This window comes from Pangasianodon hypophthalmus, chromosome 7, assembly GCF_027358585.1.
Source record: "Pangasianodon hypophthalmus isolate fPanHyp1 chromosome 7, fPanHyp1.pri, whole genome shotgun sequence".
Taxonomy (NCBI): Eukaryota; Metazoa; Chordata; class Actinopteri; order Siluriformes; family Pangasiidae; genus Pangasianodon; species Pangasianodon hypophthalmus.
This window is the reverse complement of record NC_069716.1, coordinates 20600519-20622576: the sequence shown is the minus strand read 5'-3', so window position 1 is coordinate 20622576 and position 22058 is coordinate 20600519. Positions and strand designations below refer to the sequence as shown.

General features: G+C 41.4%; 1 protein-coding gene across 7 annotated transcripts in view; it reads left to right on the top strand.

Moving 5' to 3' along the window:
* The window catches only part of ahnak (AHNAK nucleoprotein), a 40134-nt gene extending 18122 nt beyond the window's left edge, over positions 1–22012 (top strand). For 4 of the 7 annotated variants that reach the window (XM_053235324.1, XM_053235325.1, XM_053235322.1 and 1 more), the window contains one exon: positions 358–22012. In XM_053235324.1, coding sequence (XP_053091299.1) covers positions 358–21114 — 20757 coding nt within the window. In that variant the 3' untranslated portion in view covers positions 21115–22012. The remainder of the gene's footprint in view (positions 1–357) is intronic. The other 3 variants (XM_053235327.1, XM_053235328.1, XM_053235329.1) reach the window with 3 other exon arrangements.
* Positions 22013–22058: the final 46 nt, after the last annotated feature.

Genomic DNA, 22058 nt, shown 5'->3' with positions numbered 1-22058 from the left:
AGACAACATTGTATATAACTTCTTAATCTGTGAAAAACCCACCACTCTTTCCATTAATTTCACTGTGCAATAATTTATTGTAGTTACTGAATAATAAAGGTGAATAATTGAATAACAAGCTAATAGTTTAAGTGGTTTATTCATGTTAATTAAAAATCAAGACTGACAATTTGATTTAATGACTGACCTTAATATTTGGTTATATAGTAAGTGAATCTCTAACACAAAATCTTTGATTGCATAGTTGACAGGTCAACAAGGAAATTAGTAATTGATGATAAATCAGAATATAATTTTTTGTTTCAATTTAATACAATACTACATTAAACTTTTTACCATTAATTTATGTCTCTGCAGAGTGGGGATGATGAGGAGTACAGAAGAATCTATACTAAGAAAATTAAGCCCAGACTGAAGTCTGAGGACCTTGCAGAGGGAGTTGATGTACGTACAGAACGTCACAGCAGCACGAGCAGTGATGGCAGCACCATTACAACTATTACCCGCCGTATCACTACGTACACTGTGGACATACCAGGGGAATCTGGCCAGCAACAGATTGATATTTCAAGCCCAGAATTCAAAATTAATGTATCAGAGGGGAGCTCTGCTCAAATTAAATTGCCTCATGGAAACAAAATAAGCCGGGTCAGTGAGCAGGAGGGTTTAGATCTTGGAGAAGGTAGATTAAGAGATCCAGAGAGCTCGTCTGAGAAGCACTGGAGTACAGCACATGTCAAAACATCAATTACAACAAAAGAAACAGAGGGAAATGGGAAGGATTTGAGATTTAATATATATGACACTGGACTGTCAGCAGCAAAAACACAGGGGGGAGAAGGGTCTACTGAATGGATTCAGCATGATAGTAGTGTAAGAGGCAAAGGCTCATGCACATCAGACACAAACAAAGGTTATGCCGATCTCTCAGTTACACTTGGCATAGGGGCAGATAAGGATCAGGTAAGCAATAGTGATGAAATGTTGAAAATGAAACGTGAGGTTACTATTTCAGGTTCAGAAGATGAAAAGGATATCAAAGCACCCAAAGTGGACATTATAGGTCCAGAGGGATCAGATGGAGGAGTTAAGATGTCAAAAATAAAAGTGTCATCAATTGAAATTAAGAGTCCAAGGGCTCACAAGAGTGATGCAGACAAAGGTTTTCCCAAAAGTGATGTTGACATAAAAGCAGCAAAAATAGAAATCAAGACTCCTGGTGTTATAGGCCCGAAGCTGAATTTGACATCCATTTCAGGTTCAGAAGTGGGTGAAGTGGATATTAATATTAAGAGCCCTAAAGTAAAAGGGGAAGTTGAGGGTTCAGTACCAAAAACTGAAGGGGAACTCAAAGCACCTAAAGTGTACATCAGAGGTCCAGAGGCTGATACTGAGGGCCCTGACGGAGGACTCAAAATGTCAAAAATAAAAATGCCATCATTTGGACTTAAGGGTCCAAAGGTTGAAGGCACTGATGTTGATGTTAGTCTTCCCAAAGGTGAAGTTCATGTTTCAGTACCAAAAGTTGAAGGGGACATCAAAGCACCTAAAGTGGACATCAAAGGTCCAGAGGTTGATATTGAATGCCCTGAAGGAGGATTCAAAATGCCAAAAATGAAAATGCCATCATTTGGACTTAAGGGTCCAAAGGTTGAAGGCCCTGATGTTGATGTTAGTCTTCCAAAAGGTGAAGTGGATATTAAAGGACCAGCCATAAACATCACTGCATCAGATGTTGACATTGAGGGACCTGAGGGAAAAGTGAAAGGTCCAAAATTCAAGATGCCATCAATTTCTGGTCCAAAGATCTCCATGCCTGATGTGGATTTCAACCTAAAGGGCCCTAAGGTGAAAGGAGATGTTGATGTTTCAGTACCAAAAGTTGAAGGGGACATCAAAGCACCTAAAGTGGACATCAAAGGTCCAGCGGTTGATATTGAGGGCCCTGAAGGAGGATTCAAAATGCCAAAAATGAAAATGCCATCATTTGGACTTAAGGGTCCAAAGGTTGAAGGCCCTGATGTTGATGTTAGTCTTCCAAAAGGTGAAGTGGACATAAAAGGACCATCTATAGATATCAGGGCACCAGATGTTGACATTGAGGGACCTGAGGGAAAAGTGAAAGGTCCAAAATTCAAGATGCCATCAATTTCTGGTCCAAAGATCTCCATGCCTGATGTGGATTTCAACCTAAAAGGCCCTAAACTGAAAGGAGATGTTGATGTGTCAGCACGAAAAGTTGAAGGGGACATAAAAGCACCTAAAGTGGACATCAAAGGTCCAGACGTTGACATTCAGGGCCCTGAAGGAGGTTTCAAAATGCCAAAAATGAAAATGCCATCATTTGGACTTAAGGGTCCAAATGTTGAAGGCCCTGATGTTGATGTTAGTCTTCCAAAAGGTGAAGTGGATATTAAAGGACCATCTATAGACATCACTGCATCAGATGTTGACATTGAGGGACCTGAGGGAAAAGTGAAAGGTCCAAAATTCAAGATGCCATCAATTTCTGGTCCAAAGATCTCCATGCCTGATGTGGATTTCAACCTAAAAGGCCCTAAATTGAAAGGAGATGTTGATGTTTCAGTACCAAAAGTTGAAGGGGACATAAAAGCACCTAAAGTGGACATCAAAGGTCCAGACGTTGACATTCAGGGCCCTGAAGGAGGATTCAAAATGCCAAAAATGAAAATGCCATCATTTGGACTTAAGGGTCCAAAGGTTGAAAGCCCTGATGTTGATGTTAGTCTTCCAAAAGGTGAAGTGGACATAAAAGGACCATCTATAGATATCAAGGCACCAGATGTTGACATTGAGGGACCTGAGGGAAAAGTGAAAGGTCCAAAATTGAAGATGCCATCAATTTCTGGTCCAAAGATCTCCATGCCTGATGTGGATTTCAACCTAAAAGGCCCTAAATTGAAAGGAGATGTAGATGTTTCAGTACCAAAAGTTGAAGGGGACATCAAAGCACCTAAAGTGGACATCAAAGGTCCAGACGTTGACATTCAGGGCCCTGAAGGAGGATTCAAAATGCCAAAAATGAAAATGCCATCATTTGGACTTAAGGGTCCAAAGGTTGAAGGCCCTGATGTTGATGTTAGTCTTCCAAAAGGTGAAGTGGATATTAAAGGACCAGCCATAGACATCACTGCACCAGATGTTGATATTGAGGGACCTGAGGGAAAAGTGAAAGGTCCAAAATTCAAGATGCCATCAATTTCTGGTCCAAAGATCTCCATGCCTGATGTGGATTTCAACCTAAAAGGCCCTAAATTGAAAGGAGATGTTGATGTTTCAGTACCAAAAGTTGAAGGGGACATCAAAGCACCTAAAGTGGACATCAAAGGTCCAGACGTTGACATTCAGGGCCCTGAAGGAGGTTTCAAAATGCCAAAAATGAAAATGCCATCATTTGGACTTAAGGGTCCAAAGGTTGAAGGCCCTGATGTTGATGTTAGTCTTCCAAAAGGTGAAGTGGATATTAAAGGACCAGCCATAGACATAAAGGCACCAGATGTTGATATTGAGGGACCTGAGGGAAAAGTGAAAGGTCCAAAATTGAAGATGCCATCAATTTCTGGTCCAAAGATCTCCATGCCTGATGTGGATTTCAACCTAAAAGGCCCTAAATTGAAAGGAGATGTTGATGTTTCAGTACCAAAAGTTGAAGGGGACATAAAAGCACCTAAAGTGGACATCAAAGGTCCAGACGTTGACATTCAGGGCCCTGAAGGAGGATTCAAAATGCCAAAAATGAAAATGCCATCATTTGGACTTAAGGGTCCAAAGGTTGAAAGCCCTGATGTTGATGTTAGTCTTCCAAAAGGTGAAGTGGACATAAAAGGACCATCTATAGATATCAAGGCACCAGATGTTGACATTGAGGGACCTGAGGGAAAAGTGAAAGGTCCAAAATTGAAGATGCCATCAATTTCTGGTCCAAAGATCTCCATGCCTGATGTGGATTTCAACCTAAAAGGCCCTAAATTGAAAGGAGATGTAGATGTTTCAGTACCAAAAGTTGAAGGGGACATCAAAGCACCTAAAGTGGACATCAAAGGTCCAGACGTTGACATTCAGGGCCCTGAAGGAGGATTCAAAATGCCAAAAATGAAAATGCCATCATTTGGACTTAAGGGTCCAAAGGTTGAAGGCCCTGATGTTGATGTTAGTCTTCCAAAAGGTGAAGTGGATATTAAAGGACCAGCCATAGACATCACTGCACCAGATGTTGATATTGAGGGACCTGAGGGAAAAGTGAAAGGTCCAAAATTCAAGATGCCATCAATTTCTGGTCCAAAGATCTCCATGCCTGATGTGGATTTCAACCTAAAAGGCCCTAAATTGAAAGGAGATGTTGATGTTTCAGTACCAAAAGTTGAAGGGGACATCAAAGCACCTAAAGTGGACATCAAAGGTCCAGACGTTGACATTCAGGGCCCTGAAGGAGGTTTCAAAATGCCAAAAATGAAAATGCCATCATTTGGACTTAAGGGTCCAAAGGTTGAAGGCCCTGATGTTGATGTTAGTCTTCCAAAAGGTGAAGTGGATATTAAAGGACCAGCCATAGACATAAAGGCACCAGATGTTGATATTGAGGGACCTGAGGGAAAAGTGAAAGGTCCAAAATTGAAGATGCCATCAATTTCTGGTCCAAAGATCTCCATGCCTGATGTGGATTTCAACCTAAAAGGCCCTAAATTGAAAGGAGATGTTGATGTTTCAGTACCAAAAGTTGAAGGGGACATCAAAGCACCTAAAGTGGACATCAAAGGTCCAGACGTTGACATTGAGGGCCCTGAAGGAGGATTCAAAATGCCAAAAATTAAAATGCCATCATTTGGACTTAAGGGTCCAAAGGTTGAAGGCCCTGATGTTGATGTTAGTCTTCCAAAAGGTGAAGTGGATATTAAAGGACCAGCCATAGACATCACTGCACCAGATGTTGATATTGAGGGACCTGAGGGAAAAGTGAAAGGTCCAAAATTCAAGATGCCATCAATTTCTGGTCCAAAGATCTCCATGCCTGATGTGGATTTCAACCTAAAAGGCCCTAAATTGAAAGGAGATGTTGATGTTTCAGTACCAAAAGTTGAAGGGGACATAAAAGCACCTAAAGTGGACATCAAAGGTCCAGACGTTGACATTCAGGGCCCTGAAGGAGGTTTCAAAATGCCAAAAATGAAAATGCCATCATTTGGACTTAAGGGTCCAAAGGTTGAAGGCCCTGATGTTGATGTTAGTCTTCCAAAAGGTGAAGTGGATATTAAAGGACCAGCCATAGACATAAAGGCACCAGATGTTGATATTGAGGGACCTGAGGGAAAAGTGAAAGGTCCAAAATTGAAGATGCCATCAATTTCTGGTCCAAAGATCTCCATGCCTGATGTGGATTTCAACCTAAAAGGCCCTAAATTGAAAGGAGATGTGGATGTTTCAGTACCAAAAGTTGAAGGGGACATCAAAGCACCTAAAGTGGACATCAAAGGTCCAGACGTTGACATTGAGGGCCCTGAAGGAGGATTCAAAATGCCAAAAATTAAAATGCCATCATTTGGACTTAAGGGTCCAAAGGTTGAAGGCCCTGATGTTGATGTTAGTCTTCCAAAAGGTGAAGTGGATATAAAAGGACCATCTATAGATATCAAGGCACCAGATGTTGATATTGAGGGACCTGAGGGAAAAGTGAAAGGTCCAAAATTCAAGATGCCATCAATTTCTGGTCCAAAGATCTCCATGCCTGATGTGGATTTCAACCTAAAAGGCCCTAAATTGAAAGGAGATGTGGATGTTTCAGTACCAAAAGTTGAAGGGGACATCAAAGCACCTAAAGTGGACATCAAAGGTCCAGACGTTGACATTGAGGGCCCTGAAGGAGGTTTCAAAATGCCAAAAATGAAAATGCCATCATTTGGACTTAAGGGTCCAAAGGTTGAAGGCCCTGATGTTGATGTTAGTCTTCCAAAAGGTGAAGTGGACATAAAAGGACCATCTATAGATGTCAGGGCACCAGATGTTGATATTGAGGGACCTGAGGGAAAAGTGAAAGGTCCAAAATTCAAGATGCCATCAATTTCTGGTCCAAAGATCTCCATGCCTGATGTGGATTTCAACCTAAAAGGCCCTAAATTGAAAGGTGATGTAGATGTTTCAGTACCAAAAGTTGAAGGGGACATCAAAGCACCTAAAGTGGACATGAAAGGTCCAGATGTTGACATTGAGGGCCCTGAAGGAGGTTTCAAAATGCCAAAAATGAAAATGCCATCATTTGGACTTAAGGGTCCAAAGGTTGAAGGCCCTGATGTTGATGTTAGTCTTCCAAAAGGTGAAGTGGACATAAAAGTACCATCTATAGATATCACTGCACAAGATGTTGATATTGAGGGACCTGAGGGAAAAGTGAAAGGTCCAAAATTCAAGATGCCATCAATTTCTGGTCCAAAGATCTCCATGCCTGATGTGGATTTCAACCTAAAAGGCCCTAAATTGAAAGGAGATGTAGATGTTTCAGTACCAAAAGTTGAAGGGGACATCAAAGCACCTAAAGTGGACATCAAAGGTCCAGACGTTGACATTGAGGGCCCTGAAGGAGGTTTCAAAATGCCAAAAATGAAAATGCCATCATTTGGACTTAAGGGTCCAAAGGTTGAAGGCCCTGATGTTGATGTTAGTCTTCCAAAAGGTGAAGTGGACATAAAAGGACCATCTATAGATATCACTGCACAAGATGTTGATATTGACGGACCTGAGGGAAAAGTGAAAGGTCCAAAATTCAAGATGCCATCAATTTCTGGTCCAAAGATCTCCATGCCTGATGTGGATTTCAACCTAAAAGGCCCTAAATTGAAAGGAGATGTGGATGTTTCAGTACCAAAAGTTGAAGGGGACATCAAAGCACCTAAAGTGGACATCAAAGGTCCAGACGTTGACATTGAGGGCCCTGAAGGAGGATTCAAAATGCCAAAAATTAAAATGCCATCATTTGGACTTAAGGGTCCAAAGGTTGAAGGCCCTGATGTTGATGTTAGTCTTCCAAAAGGTGAAGTGGACATAAAAGGACCATCTATAGATATCAAGGCACCAGATGTTGATATTGAGGGACCTGAGGGAAAAGTGAAAGGTCCAAAATTCAAGATGCCATCAATTTCTGGTCCAAAGATCTCCATGCCTGATGTGGATTTCAACCTAAAAGGCCCTAAATTGAAAGGAGATGTGGATGTTTCAGTACCAAAAGTTGAAGGGGACATCAAAGCACCTAAAGTGGACATCAAAGGTCCAGACGTTGACATTCAGGGCCCTGAAGGAGGTTTCAAAATGCCAAAAATGAAAATGCCATCATTTGGACTTAAGGGTCCAAAGGTTGAAGGCCCTGATGTTGATGTTAGTCTTCCAAAAGGTGAAGTGGACATAAAAGGACCATCTATAGATATCAGGGCACCAGATGTTGATATTGAGGGACCTGAGGGAAAAGTGAAAGGTCCAAAATTGAAGATGCCATCAATTTCTGGTCCAAAGATCTCCATGCCTGATGTGGATTTCAACCTAAAAGGCCCTAAATTGAAAGGAGATGTGGATGTTTCAGTACCAAAAGTTGAAGGGGACATCAAAGCACCTAAAGTGGATATCAAAGGTCCAGACATTGACATTGAGGGCCCAGAAGGAGGTTTCAAAATGCCAAAAATGAAAATGCCATCATTTGGACTTAAGGGTCCAAAGGTTGAAGGCCCTGATGTTGATGTTAGTCTTCCAAAAGGTGAAGTGGACATAAAAGGACCATCTATAGATATCAGGGCACCAGATGTTGATATTGAGGGACCTGAGGGAAAAGTGAAAGGTCCAAAATTCAAGATGCCATCAATTTCTGGTCCAAAGATCTCCATGCCTGATGTGGATTTCAACCTAAAAGGCCCTAAACTGAAAGGAGATGTTGATGTTTCAGTACCAAAAGTTGAAGGGGACATCAAAGCACCTAAAGTGGACATCAAAGGTCCAGACGTTGACATTGAGGGCCCTGAAGGAGGTTTCAAAATGCCAAAAATGAAAATGCCATCATTTGGACTTAAGGGTCCAAAGGTTGAAGGCCCTGATGTTGATGTTAGTCTTCCAAAAGGTGAAGTGGACATAAAAGGACCATCTATAGATATCAGGGCACCAGATGTTGATATTGAGGGACCTGAGGGAAAAGTGAAAGGTCCAAAATTCAAGATGCCATCAATTTCTGGTCCAAAGATCTCCATGCCTGATGTGGATTTCAACCTAAAAGGCCCTAAATTGAAAGGAGATGTTGATGTTTCAGTACCAAAAGTTGAAGGGGACATCAAAGCACCTAAAGTGGACATCAAAGGTCCAGACGTTGACATTGAGGGCCCTGAAGGAGGTTTCAAAATGCCAAAAATGAAAATGCCATCATTTGGACTTAAAGGTCCCAAGTTTGAAGGCCCTGATGTTGATGTAAGTCTTCCCAAAGGTGAAGTGGACATAAAAGGACCATCTATAGATATCAGGGCACCAGATGTTGATATTGAGGGACCTGAGGGAAAAGTGAAAGGTCCAAAATTCAAGATGCCATCAATTTCTGGTCCAAAGATCTCCATGCCTGATGTGGATTTCAACCTAAAAGGCCCTAAATTGAAAGGAGATGTAGATGTTTCAGTACCAAAAGTTGAAGGGGATGTCAAAGCACCTAAAGTGGACATCAAAAGTCCAGACGTTGACATTCAGGGCCCTGAAGGAGGTTTCAAAATGCCAAAAATGAAAATGCCATCATTTGGACTTAAAGGTCCAAAGGTTGAAGGCCCTGATGTTGATGTTAGTCTTCCAAAAGGTGAAGTGGATATTAAAGGACCAGCCATAGACATCACTGCACCAGATATTGACATTGATGGACCTGAGGGAAAAGTGAAAGGTCCAAAATTCAAGATGCCATCAATTTCTGGTCCAAAAATCTCCATGCCTGATGTGGATTTCAACCTAAAAGGCCCTAAATTGAAAGGAGATGTTGATGTTTCAGTACCAAAAGTTGAAGGGGACATAAAAGCACCGAAAGTAGACATTGAAGGCCCACAAGTTGACATTGAAGGCCCCCACATTGACATCGAAGGCCCTGAAGGAGGATTCAAAATGCCAAAAATTAAAATGCCATCATTTGGACTTAAGGGTCCCAAGTTTGAAGGCCCTGATGTTGATGTTAGTCTTCCAAAAGGTGAAGTGGATATAAAAGGACCATCTATAGATATCAAAGCACCAGAAGTTGACACTGAGGGACCTGAGGGAAAAGTGAAGGGGCCAAAAGTTGAAATAGAAGGGGCTAAAATTGACCTTGATGTTTCTGGAGCTTCAGTCAAGAAATCTAAGTTCAAAATGCCAAAATTTGGTTTTAAAGGGCCCAAAATTGAAGGACCAGATGTTGATGTTAAAGTTCCAAAAGGTGATGTCACTATGGAAGCCAAAAGTCCAGAGGCTGGATTTAAGTTGCCAAAATTCAAATTGCCAAAATTTGGATTCAAATCCCCTAAAGCTGATGTACCAAGCATGGATGAATCGGATGTAAATGTCAACATCAAGAGTCCATCTGTTGACTTCGAGGTTCCAGAAGGAAAAATCAAAGGTCCAAATATCAAGATGCCAGATGTGTCAGGGCCAAATATTACTTTGCCTGATGTGGATTTCGATCTTAAAGGCCCGAAATTAAAGGGGGGTGTGGATGTCTCAGTTCCCAAGATTGAAGGTGAACTCAAGGCACCAAAAGTTGAAATTGAAGGCCCAGATGTGGATGTTGAAGGACCAGAGGGTGGCTTGAAGATGCCAAAATTCAAAATGCCATCATTTGGGGTCAAAGGGCCAAAACTTGAGGGCCCTGATGTTGATATAAATCTACCAAAGGCAGATATTGATGTCAAAGGTCCTAAAATTGACATCCAAAGCCCCGATATTGACATTGAAGGTCCAGAAGGGAAGATCAAAGGTCCCAAATTCAAAATGCCAACCATATCTGGTCCAAAGATCTCAATGCCTGATGTGGATTTAAATCTGAAAGGACCTAAAATAAAGGGGGGTATGGATGTGTCTGTTCCCAAGATTGAAGGTGACATTAAAGCACCGAAAGTAGACATTGAAGGCCCAGATTTTGAAGTAGAAGGCACAGGAGGAGGAGGCATCAAAATGCCAAAATTCAAAATGCCATCATTTGGGCTCAAAGGGCCAAAAGTTGAGGGCCCTGATATTGATGTAAATCTACCAAAGGGGGATATTGATGTCAAAGGTCCTAAAATTGACATCCAAAGCCCAGATATTGACGTTGAAGGGCCAGAAGGAAAAATCAAAGGACCCAAATTCAAAATGCCAACCATATCGGGTCCAAAGATCTCAATGCCTGATGTGGACTTTAATCTTAAAGGCCCTAAATTAAAGGGGGATGTGGATATCTCAGTTCCCAAGATTGAAGGTGACATTAAAGCACCAAAAGTAGACATTGAAGGCCCAGATTTTGAAGTAGAAGGCACAGGAGGAGGAGGCATCAAAATGCCAAAAATCAAAATGCCATCATTTGGGATCAAAGGGCCAAAAGTTGAGGGCCCTGATTTTGATGTAACCCTACCAAAGGGAGATATTGATGTTAAAGGCCCTAAGATTGACATCCAAAGCCCTGATATTGACATTGAAGGGCCAGAAGGGAAAATCAAAGGTCCCAAATTCAAAATGCCAACCATATCTGGTCCAAAGATCTCAATGCCTGATGTGGATTTAAATCTGAAAGGACCTAAAATAAAGGGGGATATGGATGTATCTGTTCCCAAGATTGAAGGTGACATTAAAGCACCGAAAGTAGACATTGAAGGCCCAGATTTTGAAGTAGAAGGCACAGGAGGAGGAGGCATCAAAATGCCAAAATTCAAAATGCCATCATTTGGGCTCAAAGGACAAAAGGTTGAAGGCCCTGATTTTGATGTAAATCTACCAAAGACTGATATTGATTTCAAAGGCCCCAAGATTGACATCCAAAGCCCAGATATTGATGTTGAAGGGCCAGAAGGAAAAATCAAAGGTCCCAAATTCAAAATGCCAACTATATCGGGTCCAAAGATCTCAATGCCTGATGTGGACTTTAATCTTAAAGGCCCTAAATTAAAGGGGGATGTGGATATCTCAGTTCCCAAGATTGAAGGTGATATTAAAGCACCAAAAGTTGAAATCGAAGGCCCAGATGTGGATGTTGAAGGGCCAGGGGGTGGTTTGAAGATGCCGAAAATCAAAATGCCATCATTTGGGCTCAAAGGGCCGAAAGTTGAGGGCCCTGATTTTGATGTAACCCTACCAAAGGCAGATGTTGATGTCAAAGGTCCTAAAATTGACATTCAAAGCCCCGATATTGACATTGAAGGGCCAGAAGGGAAAATCAAAGGTCCCAAATTCAAAATGCCAACCATATCTGGTCCAAAGATCTCAATGCCTGATGTGGATTTAAATCTGAAAGGACCTAAAATAAAGGGGGATATGGATGTGTCTGTTCCCAAGATTGAAGGTGACATTAAAGCACCGAAAGTAGACATTGAAGGCCCAGATTTTGAAATAGAAGGCACAGGAGGAGGAGGCATCAAAATGCCAAAATTCAAAATGCCATCATTTGGGCTCAAAGGGCCAAAGGTTGAGGGCCCTGATTTTGATGTAAATCTACCAAAGACTGATATTGATGTCAAAGGCCCCAAGATTGACATCCAAAGCCCAGATATTGATGTTGAAGGGCCAGAAGGAAAAATCAAAGGTCCCAAATTCAAAATGCCAACTATATCGGGTCCAAAGATCTCAATGCCTGATGTGGACTTTAATCTTAAAGGCCCTAAATTAAAGGGGGATGTGGATATCTCAGTTCCCAAGATTGAAGGTGATATTAAAGCACCAAAAGTTGAAATCGAAGGCCCAGATGTGGATGTTGAAGGACCAGGGGGTGGTTTGAAGATGCCGAAAATCAAAATGCCATCATTTGGGCTCAAAGGGCCGAAAGTTGAGGGCCCTGATTTTGATGTAACCCTACCAAAGGCAGATGTTGACGTCAAAGGTCCTAAAATTGACATTCAAAGCCCCGATATTGACATTGAAGGGCCAGAAGGGAAAATCAAAGGTCCCAAATTCAAAATGCCAACCATATCTGGTCCAAAGATCTCAATGCCTGATGTGGATTTAAATCTGAAAGGACCTAAAATAAAGGGGGATATGGATGTGTCCGTTCCCAAGATTGAAGGTGACATTAAAGCACCGAAAGTAGACATTGAAGGCCCAGATTTTGAAGTAGAAGGCACAGGAGGAGGAGGCATCAAAATGCCAAAATTCAAAATGCCATCATTTGGGCTCAAAGGGCCAAAAGTTGAGGGCCCTGATATTGATGTAAATCTACCAAAGGGGGATATTGATGTCAAAGGTCCTAAGATTGATATCCAAAGCCCAGATATTGATGTTGAAGGGCCAGAAGGAAAAATCAAAGGTCCCAAATTCAAAATGCCAACTATATCGGGTCCAAAGATCTCAATGCCTGATGTGGACTTTAATCTTAAAGGCCCTAAATTAAAGGGGGATGTGGATATCTCAGTTCCCAAGATTGAAGGTGACATTAAAGCACCGAAAGTAGACATCGAAGGCCCAGATTTTGAAGTAGAAGGCACAGGAGGAGGAGGCATCAAAATGCCAAAATTCAAAATGCCATCATTTGGGCTCAAAGGGCCAAAGGTTGAGGGCCCTGATTTTGATGTAAATCTACCAAAGACTGATATTGATTTCAAAGGCCCCAAGATTGACATCCAAAGCCCAGATATTGATGTTGAAGGGCCAGAAGGAAAAATCAAAGGTCCCAAATTCAAAATGCCAACTATATCGGGTCCAAAGATCTCAATGCCTGATGTGGACTTTAATCTTAAAGGCCCTAAATTAAAGGGGGATGTGGATATCTCAGTTCCCAAGATTGAAGGTGATATTAAAGCACCAAAAGTTGAAATCGAAGGCCCAGATGTGGATGTTGAAGGACCAGGGGGTGGTTTGAAGATGCCGAAAATCAAAATGCCATCATTTGGGCTCAAAGGGCCGAAAGTTGAGGGCCCTGATTTTGATGTAACCCTACCAAAGGCAGATGTTGACATCAAAGGTCCTAAAATTGACATTCAAAGCCCCGATATTGACATTGAAGGGCCAGAAGGGAAAATCAAAGGTCCCAAATTCAAAATGCCAACCATATCTGGTCCAAAGATCTCAATGCCTGATGTGGATTTAAATCTGAAAGGACCTAAAATAAAGGGGGATATGGATGTATCTGTTCCCAAGATTGAAGGTGACATTAAAGCACCGAAAGTAGACATTGAAGGCCCAGATTTTGAAGTAGAAGGCACAGGAGGAGGAGGCATCAAAATGCCAAAATTCAAAATGCCATCATTTGGGCTCAAAGGGCCAAAAGTTGAGGGCCCTGATATTGATGTAAATCTACCAAAGGGGGATATTGATGTCAAAGGTCCTAAGATTGATATCAATAGCCCAGATATTGATGTTGAAGGGCCAGAAGGAAAAATCAAAGGTCCCAAATTCAAAATGCCAACTATATCGGGTCCAAAGATCTCAATGCCTGATGTGGACTTTAATCTTAAAGGCCCTAAATTAAAGGGGGATGTGGATATCTCAGTTCCCAAGATTGAAGGTGACATTAAAGCACCGAAAGTAGACATCGAAGGCCCAGATTTTGAAGTAGAAGGCACAGGAGGAGGAGGCATCAAAATGCCAAAATTCAAAATGCCATCATTTGGGCTCAAAGGGCCAAAGGTTGAGGGCCCTGATTTTGATGTAAATCTACCAAAGACTGATATTGATTTCAAAGGCCCCAAGATTGACATCCAAAGCCCAGATATTGATGTTGAAGGGCCAGAAGGAAAAATCAAAGGTCCCAAATTCAAAATGCCAACTATATCGGGTCCAAAGATCTCAATGCCTGATATGGACTTTAATCTTAAAGGCCCTAAATTAAAGGGGGATGTGGATATCTCAGTTCCCAAGATTGAAGGTGATATTAAAGCACCAAAAGTTGAAATCGAAGGCCCAGATGTGGATGTTGAAGGACCAGGGGGTGGTTTGAAGATGCCGAAAATCAAAATGCCATCATTTGGGCTCAAAGGGCCGAAAGTTGAGGGCCCTGATTTTGATGTAACCCTACCAAAGGCAGATGTTGACGTCAAAGGTCCTAAAATTGACATTCAAAGCCCCGATATTGACATTGAAGGGCCAGAAGGGAAAATCAAAGGACCCAAATTCAAAATGCCAACCATATCTGGTCCAAAGATCTCAATGCCTGATGTGGATTTAAATCTGAAAGGACCTAAAATAAAGGGGGATATGGATGTATCTGTTCCCAAGATTGAAGGTGACATTAAAGCACCGAAAGTAGACATTGAAGGCCCAGATTTTGAAGTAGAAGGCACAGGAGGAGGAGGCATCAAAATGCCAAAATTCAAAATGCCATCATTTGGGCTCAAAGGGCCAAAAGTTGAGGGCCCTGATATTGATGTAAATCTACCAAAGGGGGATATTGATGTCAAAGGTCCTAAGATTGATATCAAAAGCCCAGATATTGATGTTGAAGGGCCAGAAGGAAAAATCAAAGGTCCCAAATTCAAAATGCCAACTATATCGGGTCCAAAGATCTCAATGCCTGATGTGGACTTTAATCTTAAAGGCCCTAAATTAAAGGGGGATGTGGATATCTCAGTTCCCAAGATTGAAGGTGACATTAAAGCACCGAAAGTAGACATCGAAGGCCCAGATTTTGAAGTAGAAGGCACAGGAGGAGGAGGCATCAAAATGCCAAAATTCAAAATGCCATCATTTGGGCTCAAAGGGCCAAAGGTTGAGGGCCCTGATTTTGATGTAAATCTACCAAAGACTGATATTGATTTCAAAGGCCCCAAGATTGACATCCAAAGCCCAGATATTGATGTTGAAGGGCCAGAAGGAAAAATCAAAGGTCCCAAATTCAAAATGCCAACTATATCGGGTCCAAAGATCTCAATGCCTGATGTGGACTTTAATCTTAAAGGCCCTAAATTAAAGGGGGATGTGGATATCTCAGTTCCCAAGATTGAAGGTGATATTAAAGCACCAAAAGTTGAAATCGAAGGCCCAGATGTGGATGTTGAAGGACCAGGGGGTGGTTTGAAGATGCCGAAAATCAAAATGCCATCATTTGGGGTCAAAGGGAGGAAAGTTGAGGGCCCTGATTTTGATGTAACCCTACCAAAGGCAGATGTTGATGTCAAAGGTCCTAAAATTGACATTCAAAGCCCCGATATTGACATTGAAGGGCCAGAAGGGAAAATCAAAGGTCCCAAATTCAAAATGCCAACCATATCTGGTCCAAAGATCTCAATGCCTGATGTGGATTTAAATCTGAAAGGACCTAAAATAAAGGGGGATATGGATGTATCTGTTCCCAAGATTGAAGGTGACATTAAAGCACCGAAAGTAGACATCGAAGGACCAGATTTTGAAGTAGAAGGCACAGGAGGAGGAGGCATCAAAATGCCAAAATTCAAAATGCCATCATTTGGGCTCAAAGGGCCAAAAGTTGAGGGCCCTGATTTTGATTTAAATTTACCAAAGGGGGATATTGATGTCAAAGGTCCTAAGATTGATATCCAAAGCCCAGATATTGATGTTGAAGGGCCAGAAGGAAAAATTAAAGGTCCCAAATTCAAAATGCCAACTATATCGGGTCCAAAGATCTCAATGCCTGATGTGGACTTTAATCTTAAAGGCCCTAAATTAAAGGGGGATGTGGATATCTCAGTTCCCAAGATTGAAGGTGACATTAAAGCACCGAAAGTAGACATCGAAGGCCCAGATTTTGAAGTAGAAGGCACAGGAGGAGGAGGCATCAAAATGCCAAAATTCAAAATGCCATCATTTGGGCTCAAAGGGCCAAAGGTTGAGGGCCCTGATTTTGATGTAAATCTACCGAAGACTGATATTGATGTCAAAGGCCCCAAGATTGACATCCAAAGCCCAGATATTGATGTTGAAGGGCCAGAAGGGAAAATCAAAGGTCCCAAATTCAAAATGCCAACTATATCGGGTCCAAAGATCTCAATGCCTGATGTGGACTTTAATCTTAAAGGCCCTAAATTAAAGGGGGATGTGGATATCTCAGTTCCCAAGATTGAAGGTGATATTAAAGCACCAAAAGTTGAAATCGAAGGCCCAGATGTGGATGTTGAAGGACCAGGGGGTGGTTTGAAGATGCCGAAAATCAAAATGCCATCATTTGGGCTCAAAGGGCCGAAAGTTGAGGGCCCTGATTTTGATGTAACCCTACCAAAGGCAGATGTTGACGTCAAAGGTCCTAAAATTGACATTCAAAGCCCCGATATTGACATTGAAGGGCCAGAAGGGAAAATCAAAGGTCCCAAATTCAAAATGCCAACCATATCTGGTCCAAAGATCTCAATGCCTGATGTGGATTTAAATCTGAAAGGACCTAAAATAAAGGGGGATATGGATGTATCCGTTCCCAAGATTGAAGGTGACATTAAAGCACCGAAAGTAGACATTGAAGGCCCAGATTTTGAAGTAGAAGGCACAGGAGGAGGAGGCATCAAAATGCCAAAATTCAAAATGCCATCATTTGGGCTCAAAGGGCCAAAAGTTGAGGGCCCTGATATTGATGTAAATCTACCAAAGGGGGATATTGATGTCAAAGGTCCTAAGATTGATATCAAAAGCCCAGATATTGATGTTGAAGGGCCAGAAGGAAAAATCAAAGGTCCCAAATTCAAAATGCCAAATATATCGGGTCCAAAGATCTCAATGCCTGATGTGGACTTTAATCTTAAAGGCCCTAAATTAAAGGGGGATGTGGATATCTCAGTTCCCAAGATTGAAGGTGACATTAAAGCACCAAAAGTTGAAATTCAAGGCCCAGATGTGGATGTTGAAGGACCAGGGGGTGGTTTGAAGATGCCGAAAATCAAAATGCCATCATTTGGGCTTAAAGGGCCGAAAGTTGAGGGCCCTGATTTTGATGTAACCCTACCAAAGGCAGATGTTGACGTCAAAGGTCCTAAAATTGACATTCAAAGCCCCGATATTGACATTGAAGGGCCAGAAGGGAAAATCAAAGGTCCCAAATTCAAAATGCCAACCATATCTGGTCCAAAGATCTCAATGCCTGATGTGGATTTAAATCTGAAAGGACCTAAAATAAAGGGGGATATGGATGTATCCGTTCCCAAGATTGAAGGTAACATTAAAGCACCGAAAGTAGACATTGAAGGCCCAGATTTTGAAGTAGAAGGCACAGGAGGAGGAGGCATCAAAATGCCAAAATTCAAAATGCCATCATTTGGGCTCAAAGGGCCAAAAGTTGAGGGCCCTGATATTGATGTAAATCTACCAAAGGGGGATATTGATGTCAAAGGCCCCAAGATTGATATCAAAAGCCCAGATATTGATGTTGAAGGGCCAGAAGGAAAAATCAAAGGTCCCAAATTCAAAATGCCAACTATATCGGGTCCAAAGATCTCAATGCCTGATGTGGACTTTAATCTTAAAGGCCCTAAATTAAAGGGGGATGTGGATATCTCAGTTCCCAAGATTGAAGGTGACATTAAAGCACCAAAAGTTGAAATTCAAGGCCCAGATGTGGATGTTGAAGGACCAGGGGGTGGTTTGAAGATGCCGAAAATCAAAATGCCATCATTTGGGCTTAAAGGGCCGAAAGTTGAGGGCCCTGATTTTGATGTAACCCTACCAAAGGCAGATGTTGACGTCAAAGGTCCTAAAATTGACATTCAAAGCCCCGATATTGACATTGAAGGGCCAGAAGGGAAAATCAAAGGTCCCAAATTCAAAATGCCAACCATATCTGGTCCAAAGATCTCAATGCCTGATGTGGATTTAAATCTGAAAGGACCTAAAATAAAGGGGGATATGGATGTATCCGTTCCCAAGATTGAAGGTAACATTAAAGCACCGAAAGTAGACATTGAAGGCCCAGATTTTGAAGTAGAAGGCACAGGAGGAGGAGGCATCAAAATGCCAAAATTCAAAATGCCATCATTTGGGCTCAAAGGGCCAAAGGTTGAGGGCCCTGATATTGATGTAAATCTACCAAAGGGAGATATTGATGTCAGAGGAACTAAGATTAATATCAAAAGCCCAGATATTGATGTTGAAGGGCCAGAAGGAAAAATCAAAGGTCCCAAATTCAAAATGCCAACTATATCGGGTCCAAAGATCTCAATGCCTGATGTGGACTTTAATCTTAAAGGCCCTAAATTAAAGGGGGATGTGGATATCTCAGTTCCCAAGATTGAAGGTGATATTAAAGCACCAAAAGTTGAAATCGAAGGCCCAGATGTGGATGTTGAAGGACCAGGGGGTGGTTTGAAGATGCCAAAAATCAAAATGCCATCATTTGGGCTTAAAGGGCCGAATGTTGAGGGCCCTGATTTTGATGTAACCCTACCAAAGGGAGATGTTGACGTCAAAGGTCCTAAAATTGACATTCAAAGCCCCGATATTGACATTGAAGGGCCAGAAGGGAAAATCAAAGGTCCCAAATTCAAAATGCCAACCATATCTGGTCCAAAGATCTCAATGCCTGATGTGGATTTAAATCTGAAAGGACCTAAAATAAAGGGGGATATGGATGTGTCTGTTCCCAAGATTGAAGGTGACATTAAAGCACCGAAAGTAGACATTGAAGGCCCAGATTTTGAAGTAGAAGGCACAGGAGGAGGAGGCATCAAAATGCCAAAAATCAAAATGCCATCATTTGGGCTCAAAGGGCCAAAGGTTGAGGGCCCTGATATTGATGTAAATCTACTGAAGACTGATATTGATGTCAGAGGCCCCAAGATTGACATCCAAAGCCCAGATATTGATGTTGAAGGGCCAGAAGGAAAAATCAAAGGTCCCAAATTCAAAATGCCAACTATATCGGGTCCAAAGATCTCAATGCCTGATATGGACTTTAATCTTAAAGGCCCTAAATTAAAGGGGGATGTGGATATCTCAGTTCCCAAGATTGAGGGTGATATTAAAGCACCAAAAGTTGAAATCGAAGGCCCAGATGTGGATGTTGAAGGACCAGGGGGTGGTTTGAAGATGCCGAAAATCAAAATGCCATCATTTGGGCTCAAAGGGCCAAAAGTTGAGGGCCCTGATTTTGATGTAACCCTACCAAAGGGAGATGTTGACGTCAAAGGTCCTAAAATTGACATTCAAAGCCCCGATATTGACATTGAAGGGCCAGAAGGAAAAATCAAAGGTCCCAAATTCAAAATGCCAACTATATCTGGTCCAAACATCTCAATGCCCGATATGGACTTCAATCTGAAAGGACCTAAAATAAAGGGGGATGTCGATGTGTCTGTTCCCAAGATTGAAGGTGACATTGAAGGACCTAATATCAAGATGGAGGGAGCAGAAGGTTTTAAAATCCCCAAAATCAAAGTGCCATCATTTGGAATTAAAGGGCCAGTGGTGGAGGGTGCCGAAGCTGAACTAAATGTTCCCAAAGTTGAAGTTGACATAAAAGGACCAGTCTTGGATATCAAAGACCCTAAGATTGGCAACATTAATAGCAGTCTTGAAGGCCCTGATGTTGACATCAATTTGAAGGGAAAGAAAGGTAAAGTGAAAATGCCCAAGGTGAAAGGAAAGATCAAAACTGATAATATTGATTCTAAAACTGGCAATGTTGAGCTATCTGCAGACTCACCTGACTTGCATCTCAAAGGACCTAAAGTCAAGAAGCCATTCTTTGGAAAGTTGCATTTTCCTGATGTGGAATTCGACATCAAATCCCCAAAGGTTAAAGGCGGAGGTTCAGTGTCTGGAAATTTAAAATCAGTTGAATTTGATTCATCACCTGGAAGTCTTAAAGCAGATATACCAGGTATTGATATTCAGTCACCAGTTGTTAGCTTGGAGGGCCCAGATGTCAAAGTTAAAAAATCCAAAATCAAAATGCCAAAGCTAATCTCAGGATCCAAAGTCAAATCTGCTGATGTTGACATCAATGTTCCAAAGCTACAGTCACCTGAAATGAGTATGAACCTGGGTGCTTCTGATGCTAGTTTAGAAGGGCAAGGCATAAAAGTTAAGGGCAGTTTGATGGACCCTGAGTTAAAAGGGACCTTTGAAGGTAGAGTGAAGGGCCACACAGATGCAGAAGATTTTAAAGCAGAAGGATTTCAGGGTGCAGAGCTGAATATGCCAAGTGCAAAGCTTAAAGTACCCCATATTAGTTCTTCAGATGAGAAAACAGGAGAAATAGGCATGCATACAGATGTTGCAGTATCAAGTGCAATAGAGTATACTGAGGGTAATGTAACTTTTCCTAAGATTAAAGTGCCAAAATTTGGAATAGCTTTGCCTCAGGTAGAAGGAAGGGAGATGGGTGTGGATGTAGGGTCAGGAGAATTAACTGCTAGTGGTAATGTTAGTTCAAGTCTGGAGGTGCCATGTCCAGATTTAAAAAGCAGCGGTCAGAAAGTCAAAGTCAAAAAGCCACGGTTCTTTGGCAAATCTAAAGCCAAGGGTGGAAGCGCAGCTGATCTTACCTTTCAGGGACCTGAAGTTGTAGGTACAATTGAGGGAGGTTCCAAAGTGTCTAAAGAATTAAGTGCAAGTTCTGGGGAGCTTATAGGTGGAAAGATGGTAGAGGGGAGTTCTGGTTTAAAAATTTCACCAAAGAGTAAATCTGCTTCACTTGATCTTTACAAGAAATCAAGGCATCGTTCTTCATCACTTAGTGATGAAGGAGAACTTGCTTCCCCCACTTCTGTTGAAGGGCATTTGCAGACAGAAGGTGGTAACATGTCAGTGGATGTTGGAGGGGCTAAAGTAAAAGGCAAAAAAGGAGTGCTGAAGTTTGGCACATTTGGTGGGTTTGGCGCAAAATCCAAGGGTTCGTATGAAGTGACACTTGGAGAAGAGAGTGAAGCAAGGATTGAAGGAGCTGGAGGAGTTGTTTCCCCTTCCAAGAAGTCTAGAGTGTCATCATCATCTAGCAGTGATAGTGTTTCAAAGGGTGGTTTTCGCTTCCCAAGGGTTGAAATTGCTGTTTCACCAAAGAAATAATGTTGCGATATGATTAAAAGGCACTAATGTTTTGCCTTTCTATATGCTACGAGTTCACATACACTCTAATGCTTTATACTAGACAGCTACTTTGTAAGCCTCATCTAACTACAGTGCACTGTCATAAATGTAGACATTTTGTCCAGTTTCCTTTTAGCATTCCAAATAATAGTCTTTTCATTTTGCTGGGGTACATGTCATGTCTTTTAACTGTAAATAAGAGAAATCTGTATTGTAATTTTCATTATCACTTGTAAATAGAAAAAAAAATTAGTCTACCATCACATTTTCTATCCACTACCACAACAATGTTGAAATGGCATATTTGCATCTGGTTTTAACACATTTTTCGTGATATGATAATTATATTTTTGTATTTGTTAATCTTTAGGGGAAATGGTTTAGCAAGCATCTGTCATAAATATTATCTCTGTTATTTTACTGTTAACAGGTTGTATGTGCCTTTCATATACAGAATCATCAAAACAAACCAACCCAGAACATTTAATATAAGTGAGATTTTATAATTTTGAAATCAAGTCTGTATAATACTTAAAAGTGAATTTTTAAAAATGACGGTTCATTCAAATGACATTTTATATTTTAGACCTGTAAAAATGTAAATAAACTGCTGATACACTTTAATACATTGGGAATTATCCTTTTAGTGCCAAATAAACATGTTTAGAGAATTTATATCTGATGAGACCGTGAACTTGCACAAATCATTAAATGAATAACAGCTCATCAGCCATTACTGTTTTAATGAACACTTTGAGATTGCTGTCTCTCTCTCTCTCTCTCTCTCTCTCTCTCATTTGACCCAGTGATTGGCTGTGCTGGAATTTATTTTTGATTTCCTGTCATCTGTAAAACCAAATAAAGTGTTCAGTTATCAGTGTGTATATGAATTGAATATGTAAAGTGTTGAGTATGTACAGAAT